The following is a 13,649-nucleotide window of genomic DNA, read 5'->3' as shown; positions in this document are numbered from 1 at the left end:
TGTTGTATATAATGTACTTGGATTTCATTTCCAGAAGCCTAAGATCATTAAGTATGAAGAAGCTTTTACTTGAGTCATAGTGTCTCATTAAGTAATACGTCATTTTACACAGGCAACTCTCATGGTACAAACTTATGATCAAATGCACTATCTCTAACTTATTTCCTTCCTAGCTGCAATTCATAACCAATTACTTTTATATGCCATGATAAATTCTCAGATGTGGAGGTGTGGTTAAGAAGCTCAATTCCACACAGTGTAGTCTCAGGTTCAGTGCCACTGGGAGACCTGGGTGTCTTCTACTACAGTTTTGGACTGAATAATACATTGTTAGTGGATCTGATAGACGAAAACTGAAAGAAGTCCATTGTGTGCATGTATATTACACACATACATGTATGTATATATGTATGTTCATACCCTTGTCTTGACATCATGTGATGGTTATAAATGAATATCACTGCTATACAATTCCAGTCTTCCACAATAAACATATCAGGGCATGGGAAATATCCATCATGCTAGAGGGTTGACAACAGGAAGAGCTTCAGATGTAGGAAAATCTGTCTCAAAATATTTTGTCTGACCCGATGCAAGCATAGAAAAAGACATTAACTAATGATGAATTCCACAGAGCCTTTAAAATGTATTCCAGAGTCAATGTCTGACTCTGGCATTAGAGCTCTCAAAGGATTAAAACAAGATTAGCCCTTCTCATAACTTATCAGCAGTCTCAATACAAGAATTATGTTGTTCATTCTGACAATATGCTAAACCGTCACTTTCTGCTAAGAATTTAGATGTACCATGACTTGTATTCCAACTCCCCACCACCACACACCTATATATACATTCCTTATAACTATTCTGATATATTTCCCACTCAACTGTAAACACTATCACTTAACCTCAACTTTTACGATAACAAATGGAAAAGAATATATATTTGATAGAAACAGTTCTCTCTATATAAACTAATATTACAGCTCAATCAGTAGTCGTCATTATATCATATTTTCCATGTTTGTATGGGTTAAAGGGTTGCATCAAGCTCTAATGCCAGCTTTGACATGGTTTCTGTGACCAGATACCCTTCCTAATGACAACCACTTTACAGAATGTACTAGGTACTTTTCTTATACCACCAGCACCAGTGAAGTTGCTCACTCCAAAATATAATTTTCTTTTGAAATCTTACAATCCTTTACAATTTTGTGTCATATTTTAAATTGAAGTCTACAAGTCTGGCAGGAATATGGTCAAACAAATAAGAAAATAAACTCAACAAAACCTCAGGGGGAAGGGATATTTTTTATTTATATTTTTGAGATAATGCCAATATTTTTAAATGAAATAAAAGAAAAACTGTATAAAATATGTTGTAATTTATGTTTTTTATGTTTAAATTTCATCAATATTATGAAATGCAATTTCACATACAAATATTAATTGACTAATGTTTGTTTTGTTGCAGTTTTTCTTTTTTTGTTTTGTGTGTGTATGTTGAAAGTGTTTTGAAAATGTGTTTTGAGAACAATTCTAAACAGAAATGTCATAAAATGAAGATGAAGTTATACAATGAAATTATATTTAAAATTATGCTTTTCTTTTTAAAAATACATCTAAATAATTCCATTAGCACAATTATTTAATGGTATATTATTATTTTGTGCTTTTGAATGGCTCTTGCGAGCTTTTTTACTTGAGTCTGTCACTTCATTATGATCTTTGTTAGGTTCTTCAGCATTAGAAGATAGTTGAAAGATATTTTCAACTGGAGAATAACAGCACCATTCTTCTGACATAGGATTAAAATATTCAAGGGAATCTAAAAATTTCTTGCCACTAAAACCACCAACAGCAAAAAGTTTGTTTCCAAGTGTAACTACACTAACATTGGCTCTGTCTATACCAAGTTGAGGGCCAACACTCCAACTGTCATTTTCTTTGTCATAAACTTCTGTAGAGCGTAGAGAACGTGTACCATCACTGCCTCCAACAACCATGATTTTACCTACATGAAGAAAATAAAAAAATTGAAAAGCTTGTTTATAAGGCCACGAAATTTATTTTACAAAAACCTTTAGATTATTTTGCTTCAATAAAATTGAAGCTGAAAGAGTTGTAAATGTTAATAACTAATCAATCCAATCTAAGATTTTGACTTTCAAACTCAGATGTATTGATTTTCTTGCAACTTATTTTTGAAGCCAATATATGTGCTTGAATGCATAATTCCAATAGGATAAAACCTCTGAAATCAGCTCTAAGATATCTTAGCTTCAGTTCCAGGAGTTCAATGAGATGATGATAACTTATTCTCAACAGTTATAACGGATAAAAAACCTTTTTTTTTTTTACTGACTAAACGATTTCAGTTTGCAACAGATTTAACTATCTCAAAAGCCAAGATGTAACATTTCCTGCAGCATTTATTTAAAAACTTGATGCATTCTTAAGTAAATATGCCTAGATTTTCAGTCTATTCAGTATGATTTGCAAGGGAAATAACTTTAGTTGTCTTTCTTGAGGGAGGAAATCAAATTTGTTTAAATGCAACCAAGATTGGTAAGTCAATATTTACTTAAAATATTAGATATATTGGGAAATCATTTAGCTTTTTAAATGTCTTAATCATGTTCAAGCGAGAAAAGAAAACCAACACAAAACAAACAAAAAAAAAAAGAGCATTAAAGAACACTGAATCAATGAAACTAAAATTTAAATAATTTAAAGAAAGGACTAAACGTTACCATCAATAATGTCTGCACCAGCACCTCTGCGAGGAGTATTTAGACAGCTATATGTTTGCCAAACGTCAGTATTAGGATCATAAACATTGACAGAGTTCAAGCAATTCCAACTGCTGCTACCACCAATAGCAAAGATTTTACCGTCATAAGTGCAGAGAGCAGCTTGAAAATGACCTATCAATTAAAAAGCAAAGAAATTTTTTCCTGAACAACATACAGTAATGAAAACAGCACAAAAAGAAAAAAGAATTCCATTGCAAGTCAATAAAAGGCAATATTACAATATTTGACCTTAATCTATTTTAAAATACTTTTAATAAAAACTCAAATACAACAGAAACTAAGTAAAATTCACTAACAGATTCTGATGATGACTAAAAGTAGCAAAAACATAGAAAGGCAGATATCTACAAAGAAAAGTCAATTACAAATTTTTTAACATGATGACGGAAAGTTTCATTGGACTAGACACTGCAAGTTTAGATACATTTATGATTGGAATAATGAGCAATAAATGTTAATGGCACAAATTTGTAGTGGAAAGATATATAGTTGATAGAAACTATACCTATACACATCATTTCATCAACCTTGGAGAAATATAAAGCAAAGTTGGCCCCCAGCAGATTATGAAGATTGAAACAAAATATAGGATAACAGATATTAGAAGCAAAAACATGATTACTAATAAAGATTACCATCACCCCTGCCAACTACTTCCAAAATTGCACTTAATTTGAGTGTCCTATTCTTATTTGCATGTCTTTATTTAAAGTTTTCTATTATTCTATTCTATATTTATTAACAAGTAATTTTCATGTTAATTCTTATTAGAATAGTATTAACAGTTAAGGTAAACTTTTAACTTCCTGTAGAACACAGTACCCAACATCTGTCAGCCAGTCCTGAAACACCCAATAATCACTAAGAGTGCTTTCTTTGACCTAAAAATTATCATTTTCAATGTCCACTATTCCATACTGGAGTTTCCTAGTTGAATACCCTTCCTGACACTTAACTCTTGCCTGTTTTAAAGCAGGGTACCATTTTCCGCACCCCACCCACCCACCCAAAGCTTACTGCCAGGACATGTTTTAATGGCTAATTAAATAGATACCATTTATACAAAAGTACCACTATTTAGTGTTACCATTTAGGCAGCTATAATAAGCTTCCTTTCTTTTTGTTTCATCATACAACACTTAATTATTTTTTGACAAGAACAAAATTTTGAACTACTTCACTCTCAATTGGTTTCATTGCTTATCAGTTTTAAATCTTATTTTGTAATTTCATGAAGTTTGCTTAGAAGCTGGCAACCACTTTATGGAGGGTACTGGGCACTTTTTATGTGGCACTACAATTGCAAAAAAGCCAGTATGTTGATATTATATTAAAATGAAGTGCTAACCTAATAATATACATTCCTGAGAGTCAATGTTCACCAAACAAGAGGCCAAAAATAAGATAAATGGATGAATGGAGCATTGCAAGATAATGAATTCTAGATTGACAATCGTTATATAATGAAATCAGGAATTTATTTCAAACAATTACAAACCTTCATTCAGTGAAGCAATGCTGTGCCATTTGTTAGTAACTGGATCATAAGCTTCACAATCTGCAATACAGCGTTGACCAGTGCAGCCACCAATGCAATAGATATTGTTATTTAGTGCAACAACACCTAATAAAATAAAAAGAATATACAGTTAGCTTAATGGCAAACTTTAAGCTGAGAAAAATATTCAAAGATTTTGTTTATCAAATTTAAGAAAAATTACTTACCAGGACATGAGCGTTCTGTCTGCATATCGGCAACAAAAGACCATTTGTTAGTTTCTGTGTCATAGCATTCTACAGACCGCAGTTCATGGTGACCATCAGAGCCACCACATGCATACAGCTTGTTGTTAAGAACAGCCACTGCAACACGTCCACGTGCAACTTTCATTGGTGGCAAACTTGTCCAAACATTATCCTGAAGATTAAACATCTCAGCACTTCTCAAACATTCGCCTCTCTCGTAACCACCTAGAAAAATGAATTGAAAACATCTTCATAAAACTACTTACAATCAAGAATTATTTCAGTTGTTACTATAATTCAGTAAAGCATTTATTAGTAGTATAGAATGATAAAACAAGTATTTTTTCCCCAAAACTTATGTATTTTGTTGCTTAATTTACATATTTAACTGAAATAAGATTGTGATATTCTAAACTCATTTTTCAATGAAAGTGTTTAATCATTAGATCTAGTCCAAAATTTGCTGTTTAAAATATCCAACCACATACATCAAATGGGTCTCCACTTTTATATTCGTAACATATGTTCATTTGAACTGTAATGTTCATATTTTTTAATATCTTTTTTTCCCTATCTTTCCTTACACTACTAGGATCAGTGTACTAAAATTGCATCTACTTATCCCTCACTCTGAAACACAGTCTCCCCGAGAAATTTTGCTGTAAGATTATCCTGGTACAGCCACTAGTTTACAGGTATTTCCACAACAGTAATTTTTTATTTCAGCTTTTTATATCCTATTAGAGTATGCCATGGTGTGGAGTCTCTCTATATAGAAATTATGCATATCTAAAAGGAGAATCTAGATTGCATATATAAGTGAGTAAATATATCTTCATGTAAAGAAATAAAACCTGCACTGAAAGTAATTTCAGTAGTTTCTGGTAAAAAATACATTTTTGTATTAATATTTATTCATTTGTATGAATGTAACGATTGAACACGTCAATATGGTTGCTAGAATTATCAGCCTAGCACTCTGAAAATCCTCAGCAATTAAAGAGACATTAACACTTTAATGCTTTTTAATAATTTTTTGTATTTCTTTTTGCTTTCAAGATCTGATTTCCGTAAATTATGAAGAGCGTGCAATGTTCACTAGTATAAAAGTTACCTCCCCTGATATGCCAACAAATCATTTTACAATCCATCATTAACATCGTTTAACGTCCGCTTTCCATGCTGAAATGGGTTGGACGGGGAGCTGTCCAGACTTCAATTGTCTGTGGTGACAAGTTCTCTAACACACTTAAAACAGAAAACAATGAAAAACGTGAAGGAATGATTACTTACCAACAGCAACAAGATTTTTATTGAGTATTGCAAGTCCAAAACTGCATCGTGCTGTACTCATTTGTGCAAGGAGTGTTAGGGAGACGTTTCGTTCAATAGATCCAGGTCTACTAACATCAGTGGAAGGAACATTGGTAGGCGACTCTGGGTCAGATACTGTACTACTTGGACTATGAGGTGGACATGGTCTTAAATGGAGGGTGACAATGGACAAAGAACCATTCATTAAAGTTATTCCAACTGAGGTACGCTCTGCAAATAAAAAGATAAATGAAAAAAATTAAGCTCAACAAAATCAAAAATGTAGTGTATGTTGTAGAAAATAATAAAGACAGTGGATGGATATTATTACACAATGTAACTGCTTTAGACAGCACGGTGGAGGCGCAATGGCCCAGTGGTTAGGGCAGCGGACTCGCGGTTTCGATTCCCAGACCGGGTGTTGTGAGTGCTTATTGAGCGAAAACACCTAAAGCTCCACGAGGCTCCGGCAGGGGATGGTGGCAAACCCTGTTGTACTCTTTCACCACAACTTTCTCTCTCACTCTTACTTCCTGTTTCTGTTGTGCCTGTAATTCAAAGGGTCAGCCTGGTCACACTGTGTCACGCTGAATATCCCCGAGAACTACGTTAAGGGTACACGTGACTGTGGAGTGCTCAGTCACTTGCACGTTAATTTCACGAGCAGGCTGTTCCGTTGATCGGATCAACTGGAACCCTCGTCGTAAGCGACGGAGTGCCAACAACATACAGCACAATGTTATAAACTGTTAGTACATGAAGAAACAATTATATTAAAATGATTGAATAGTAAGTATAGTAGTAGCACAGTTTGAAATTACAAGAATTGTCATAGGATTACATTTCATGCCAATAAGTTGTAATTATAGCTTTAAAGATATTTAACTCTTGCAAGAGACTGAGTCAGAGGAATCTGATGAAAAATTGCTCACTGGAAAAATGACTATAGAATAATTCGCTTCATTAATTCATCTAGAAAGTCATGAGCATTACTCATATTGACCAATGAGAAGTCTTACAACTGCTGTTCTAACTCAACTGTGGCTGTCACATCTTTTATTCCAACAATGTATCAGGGATATTATCCAATGTAATGTAAGATTTGGCTGACAGGGTGAGCTACAATATAAAGGTGCCAATAGTTGTAAGTGCACAAGACCTTTTATTACATAAGTGAAATTTGGTGGTTCTCAAAAATTCAAAAGTAACAGGTGAAGTTTATTCAAAATAAATTTTTTTAGAGTTTCACTTACCTTGCAAGTAATTGCCTACTGAACTACCTGTCTATCTGTTTGACAACATTCGTATTATTTCAGTATGCAATCATTTCTCCCCATTGCTTTAAAATTAAAGCACTGACTTGATTTTTGTTGTTTCATTAACATATACCTTGACCCAACATTCCTTATGAATTCTTCTTGGCAATTCAGCCTTTCTTTAACTACTCACTAACTACTATTCTTCTGCACATTCCAATGATGCACTTATTTATCTCTTTTCAATATATTGAACTATTTGTACTTTTTTTAAATATTAACTTTCAGGCAATAGTAAATCGATTCTTACATTTTTGACCCCTTCATGCAGGACCTTTTTTTTTCTCATGATCTACCTGTAAAGATGTTTTGCGATTGCTATACTATATAAGAAAATCAGCTATGTTCGTTTTGCAGTTTGAAATTATGCAATTAATCCTACCTCTCAACTGGATATGAGGTGGGACATTTCTTCTATGTTCTACAAAGATGTTAGCAAGACAGTTTCAATAAAAAAAATGGAATTTGATCACTGTTTTGCTTTTTTAAATAACAGCAAACTATACTAATTTCCTTTGGACATGAAATTCGGCTTGCGAAGACCTGTTGGGGCAAGCGAAACCGAAATCGTGATGGCACCTGTGCCTAGTGTCGCCTTCCTGGCACTTGTGCAGGTGACACGTAAAATACACCATTTTGAGTGTGGCCGTTGCCAGTACCGCCTGACTAGCCTTCATGCCGGTGGCACATAAAAAGCACCCACTACACTCTCGGAGTGGTTGGCGTTAGGAAGGGCATCCAGCTGTAAAAACTCTGCCAAATCAGATTGGAGTCTGGTGTAGCCATCTGGTTCACTAGTCCTCAGTCAAATCGTCCAACCCATGCTAGCATGGAAAGCGGACGTTAAACGATGATGATTATTTTGTATTAATGAAATAATATAGACTTTTGTAACAGATGCACTCCAGCATCTGGCACACAGGCATAGTGTCACCACAGTGTTTTTTACTCCTACAATAACAGCCCGTTTTGCAGAGTTGACTGGTCTTGTTCCTTCTATACTTAACCCACTCACCTCTTTATCCTCACACCCTGCACAACCACTTCCTTCTAGAACATCAGCACAACTCCTACCAAGAAACAGCAATAAAAAAAAATACTAACCGGCTGATTGGTATGATGCTAGTAAAGACCATTCATGTTCATTCTGAATCCATTCACAATCACCAGAAGCAAGTTTTCTCAACTGATTTGGAGAAAAATTACTTGAATCCATTTTATTTTTGCAATTAGCTAACTGAAAAAGTACAAAAAAAGTCACTGATAGAATGAGTGTTGAAAAGAAATATTTCTTATCTGTTTAAGTAATAAAAATGAGCTGCTGAGAAACAAGATGAACAGTTACTACACACATCTACAGCAAAATTGTCAATTCTTTTACTGGTGATGGTCTCATTGAATTATAAGCCATGCTTGAAATTAAGAAATTCATCCTCAAATTTTCCACTACAATATAGAATATTAATTAGCATGCATTGACTGTGCTTAAAGGTTGAATAATTCTTATAGCATTTTATCAACAGTGAAATAAGAATCTAGAATATAGAAAAAAAAAAAAAAAAAAAAAAAAAACTATCATTTCATTGCTAAAATTCTAACATGAGAAGCATTATGCTGTTAACTGCTACTATCAAGATCATGCCAAGTCCATTAAATGTTGTTACCCAGTTCCTTATGACAGCCTTTTTATAGCAAAGCAGAATATTGGGTGGTTGCTATCTTCATCCTTGAAGACTCCTGTTGGACAAGACACCACTGTCACAAATTTAAATATCAGCCTCAAATGTAGACAGTGCAATTTTGTAAGCTACTGTACACTCGCCCTTTATAATTGTTATTTAGTTTCAGGTCAGACTTGACTGAGCAGACATGATCAGCCTGTCTTTTGAATGACAAAGATTTAGTAGCTTTCAAAGAATACCGCAATGTACCCTTCATTGGTATGCCTATTTTACAGTTTTGATATTGGGTGTAACTAATTGCAGATGCACCAAGCAGTAAAACTTTCAATAGATGTAAAGTTTCTGAATCATTTATATCAGGATAAAATTTAAAATGAAATATATATCTGTTGTGGTTTACCTGCTTCTTCTTCGACAACAGTTTGTAGTCTTTTATCATATCATCTTCCTCTAAACTAGAGTCATCCAAAAATCCACAGTCTTGTAATATTTGGTTGTTGTTTAGATAAAGCATGTGTGTCTGAAGTTAATTAAAAATACAAAGAGAAAAATACTTTAAAAGAATCTAAATAAAAGTGAACCAAATTAGATCTTAACACCATGTATTACTCAAATCCACCTAATAATGCATATCCCCCCCTCTCTGACCCATACAGCCTGAAACCATCCAATTTTGATTATATTTGTTTTCAAAGAAGTTATGAACTCTCATCTGAGAGGGGGGAAAAAAAAGAAAAAAAAATCTCTACCTCTACCATTTATTTATTTACTGCATTGACTCCTGTGCAGGTGGCACATAAAAAACGCCACTTGAGCGTGGCTGTTGCCAGTACCACCGGACTGGCCCTCGTGCAGATGGCACGTAAAAAGCATTCACTACACTCTCGGAGTGGTTGGCGTTAGGAAGGGCTTCCAGCTGTAGAAACTCTGCCAAATCAGATTTGAGCCTGGTGCAGCCATCTGGTTCGCCAGTCCTCAGTCAAATCGTCCAACCCATGCTAGCATGGAAAGTGGGCGCATGATGATGATGATGATCTTTAATGTTCACTATTAATATCAACACACATACAACAGATTTTGCAACTGTTTTCAGACAGTTTTTTTTTTTTTTGAAACTTTCATGCATACTCAGCTGTTTTTGAAGGTTGTAACTCAACTAGTATATTTTATAATAAATAAATAAGTTGCAAAAGTCAGGGTGAAAACATTTCTTTTATTGTGATGTTTCTCTTATGTCTATTACATTTATTACCAACAACTGTCTTTCTGCACTATCATTACAAAACTGAGATAAATTTATTATCAAGACGCTAAGAGTTAAAATTGCTTAAAAACATTTTAGCTACAAAATGAATGTTACATAAAAATTAGAAAAAATAAAAAATTTCAACAAACCTGTTCAGTGAGATAATTGAAAGAGCCTCTAGCTTGAGCAAGCATGTTTTTAGCCCAATTGAACACCAGATGAAATATATGAGCGTCAATTTTGTTACCAAGAATAATTTCATCAGCACCTAATTTGGAATTTAAAAGAAAAAAATATTTAAAAGTACATCAAAATGTATGAAATTGCACTATGGCAAATCTACTCATCCCCTAACATGAAAAATCACACGTAAATCACTGGATGATGAAGGCATAAATCTTTAAATGTAATACTTTTTTTACTGATTTTAGTTATTGGATTACAGCCATGTTGGGGCACAGCCTTAAAAGTTTTGTTTTTATAAATATTTTATTTTATCAATGTTGAAAGAAACCAAAATGACGTAGTCCTAGCGTGAAGGGAGAGAACTCAGTCAGAATTGAATACTTCAGTTTTGTTCAACAAATTTGCTTTTGGTTTTGCAGTTAACTATCAAATCTCAATTCCTAGGTTTTAGTTGACTCAAAGACAATTACCCAAAATGCCCATGAGGTTGTAAAACGAATGTTTTTAAACACACTGTCACAAGCACAAAATAAGAATTCTAAAAGTACTATCAATTATTTCTTCAAGCTCTCTCAGTATATGCTCCTATATTACAGATTTATATTATGTTGTTTGTCTTGAAACTTTCAGAAACATTAATACATTTTATGAGATTGTGAAGAATACAAAATACAGCAGATCTTTACTGTTCACATTGGTCTAAATTTACTTTTGTTTTTTTTTAAATCAAAAACTACTTACCCACTATTTCTATGAGGATGCGAGGTAAAACAGACAGTTTATTACTGTTTATTACCTCAGCAACATGTTTCTGTATATAAGCATCTATTTGTGTCTTTAACTGATCATTATCACCTGCACACCATCTGAATTCTGCAACAAAAAAACAATGAAAATGTGATACGGAAAAGAAAATTGGCATAAATAACATCTACATCAACCTGTGTGTATGTATATATAAATATGCATGTGATCAAGTATATGTACATGTGTATATGAACCATGTACATATAAATTTACACACATGTTTATAAGCACATACACACACACACACACACACACATACATGCTTAACATACACATTTACACTCCCTAACACACGCTCACACACCAACATCATATGACTGTCTTTTCAGCTTAATCTCAGAATAACTACTTTTAATAGAAAGTATTAAATGGGAAGTAGAACTGTTAGTAAGTGATGTGTGTTGTGTACAGAAAAATGACACTACAAAAGGTGCATAAGCCAGATTTATTACAGGAAAGTAAAATTATTGTAATTTCCTCTAGATAGTAATAGTTCTAATACTGGAGGAAGCAACTAAAAACTTAGAATAAAGTGGACACTAATATAATGTAGTGAACCAAAAATCTTAACATAACACCTAGTGAGAACCAACCATTATCTTAAATTCTGGACAAGAAAAGCAAGGAAGACAAGTCAAAATTTAAATTTATTAAAAATAGAATGCAGTGGGGAATGAGTTCGCACTTTGGTGGTAAAGTGACAACTTGTGACATAATCCTCCTCACAGTCTAAACAGTATTGTAAATCTTAAATAAGAAAAGTATATAGGACTTTTGTGAGCAAACGCTGAATGACCTAACTTAAAAAGAATGAGTGGAAAAAATACCTAGGGGTGCTTGCTGTACAATAAAAATGAATTAGACGGACAACTAGGTCATCAAACAATCAAATTTATTGGTGTGATCAGACAATATGACTATAAAATGAAGAACAAAGCTCTTGAATTTTTATCAAGCAAATGAATTATCAATAGCTTCAGATTTACTAAACCAGTAAGCCACATCGAAGTGGAATTAAAACTAACTAATGTTATAACAAAATTTAACCAGCAAGAACATTTTATAAAGATTAATGCTAAATTTAGACTATCAATCATGAAAACAGCAGCAGAAGTTTGGAAGCTAAAAGATGCATTAAGAGTGAGTGAGGACAGAAACGTCCACACTAACTGCTACTTAACTAGAGTTGAGGGCTGGCCAGATAGTAATATAGTGGAATATAAATGCTAAAAGATAAGCAATAGAGGAATGTGAAAGAAAACAAAAAACAGAAAGACTATACCACCACAAACTGTCACAAGCTTTTTTCTTTTTTCTCCATGTTCTACAGTGAGAGGATGAGTGGTGGAGTGTTGTTTTTTTTTATACTGTGAAATAGTATTAACAACAAAGGCACAGTGAGGAAGTATGTCCAAACTAACTTTAACACATCTTTCAATGAAAAGAAAGATGTGAAAGAGTCAGTCTTAGATTACTGAAAATGTACAAAGGGCTATAATGAAGTTAGTGTAGGAAAAGTTGAATACAAGATAATACAAGTTAAATGTCAGGATATGGAACCACATACTATAGTCCTGGGAAGATAACTGCAAGAAATTTTTTTTTTAATCTTGGCAAAGAACAAACATTTGTATAATTGTGGTGCAGGAAAATTGATCAGGAGTCGAACCCTGAGGCAACGAACATATCTCTCTGCTTGCCTCAGTTTCTGTGACTGACAATTCTACATCAAGGTTATTTAAAAGGAAAGAAAGACATCTAGTTGTAAAAACAATTCCTTCAGCAAGACTAAAAATCTATATATTTGCAGAAAATCCTACTCATGCTAAAAAAAACAAAAACAAATGTTAACAATAATGGAATAGAAGAGTATTCCAAATAACTTCCTGATATATATTTTAATCAATTGCATTTCCATTTTGTGGAAGTTTTTTCCCTTTCTCAATCTTTTAGACAATTCTTGATCATAGAACCAGTCACAAATTACTGTTTCCCAATACAATTTGAATCCTCTTATTTAGAACCCCTGTATTTTTAGGGCTACTGATGTAGCTGCACCATCACAATAACAAATACAGAAAATGTGGAACTCGGATATCATGCGACAAGTTTCATCAAATCGAGTCAAACCAGTGTTTTCTTTCATTTTTGATACTCACTTATTCTCAGGATAGACTTCACTAAAATGCATTTTATGGTGAATATACGAAGCCAATCAGACAAGTAAGCGACTGCAAAACTTTCTGAAATTGTCCTTCACATCAATGTTTAAAAATCTTACAAGTAGTCTCATTTCATGAAACTATCATAATTGAGCATGGTTTCCAGATGTACATAACATCAGACTGTCATTTTTTTCACTCACATTCCTCCCAACTATGAGAATATCCATCCATTTGCCTCAAATGAACCAATTCTGTAGAGATACATCTTCATGGTCATAGTTATAAGTCCTAGACCAACTGACTTTATAACTTATATTTATTCAGATATATACTTTAGAATATCACATCAATAGTTATGATTAAAGACACTC

The 13,649-nt window shown here is 33.4% G+C and overlaps 1 protein-coding gene across 2 annotated transcripts in view; it reads right to left on the bottom strand.

Moving 5' to 3' along the window:
* Positions 1-1,292: 1,292 nt before the first annotated feature.
* LOC106871059 (influenza virus NS1A-binding protein homolog) overlaps positions 1,293-13,649 on the bottom strand; it is a 32,715-nt gene continuing 20,358 nt past the window's right edge. For both annotated transcript variants that reach the window (XM_014917336.3, XM_014917328.3), the window contains exons 4-12: positions 11,048-11,179; positions 10,270-10,388; positions 9,275-9,394; positions 8,297-8,429; positions 5,856-6,107; positions 4,542-4,787; positions 4,315-4,440; positions 2,754-2,927; positions 1,293-2,014 (exon numbers count right to left, since the gene is read on the bottom strand). In XM_014917336.3, coding sequence (XP_014772822.1) covers positions 1,623-2,014; positions 2,754-2,927; positions 4,315-4,440; positions 4,542-4,787; positions 5,856-6,107; positions 8,297-8,429; positions 9,275-9,394; positions 10,270-10,388; positions 11,048-11,179 — 1,694 coding nt within the window. In that variant the 3' untranslated portion in view covers positions 1,293-1,622. The remainder of the gene's footprint in view (positions 2,015-2,753; positions 2,928-4,314; positions 4,441-4,541; positions 4,788-5,855; positions 6,108-8,296; positions 8,430-9,274; positions 9,395-10,269; positions 10,389-11,047; positions 11,180-13,649) is intronic.

This window comes from Octopus bimaculoides, chromosome 2 (assembly GCF_046866305.1).
Source record: "Octopus bimaculoides isolate indiv1 chromosome 2, ASM4686630v1, whole genome shotgun sequence".
NCBI lineage: Eukaryota > Metazoa > Mollusca > Cephalopoda > Octopoda > Octopodidae > Octopus > Octopus bimaculoides.
The sequence above is the reverse complement of the archived record's forward strand: the minus strand, read 5'-3'. Positions and strand labels throughout refer to the sequence as shown.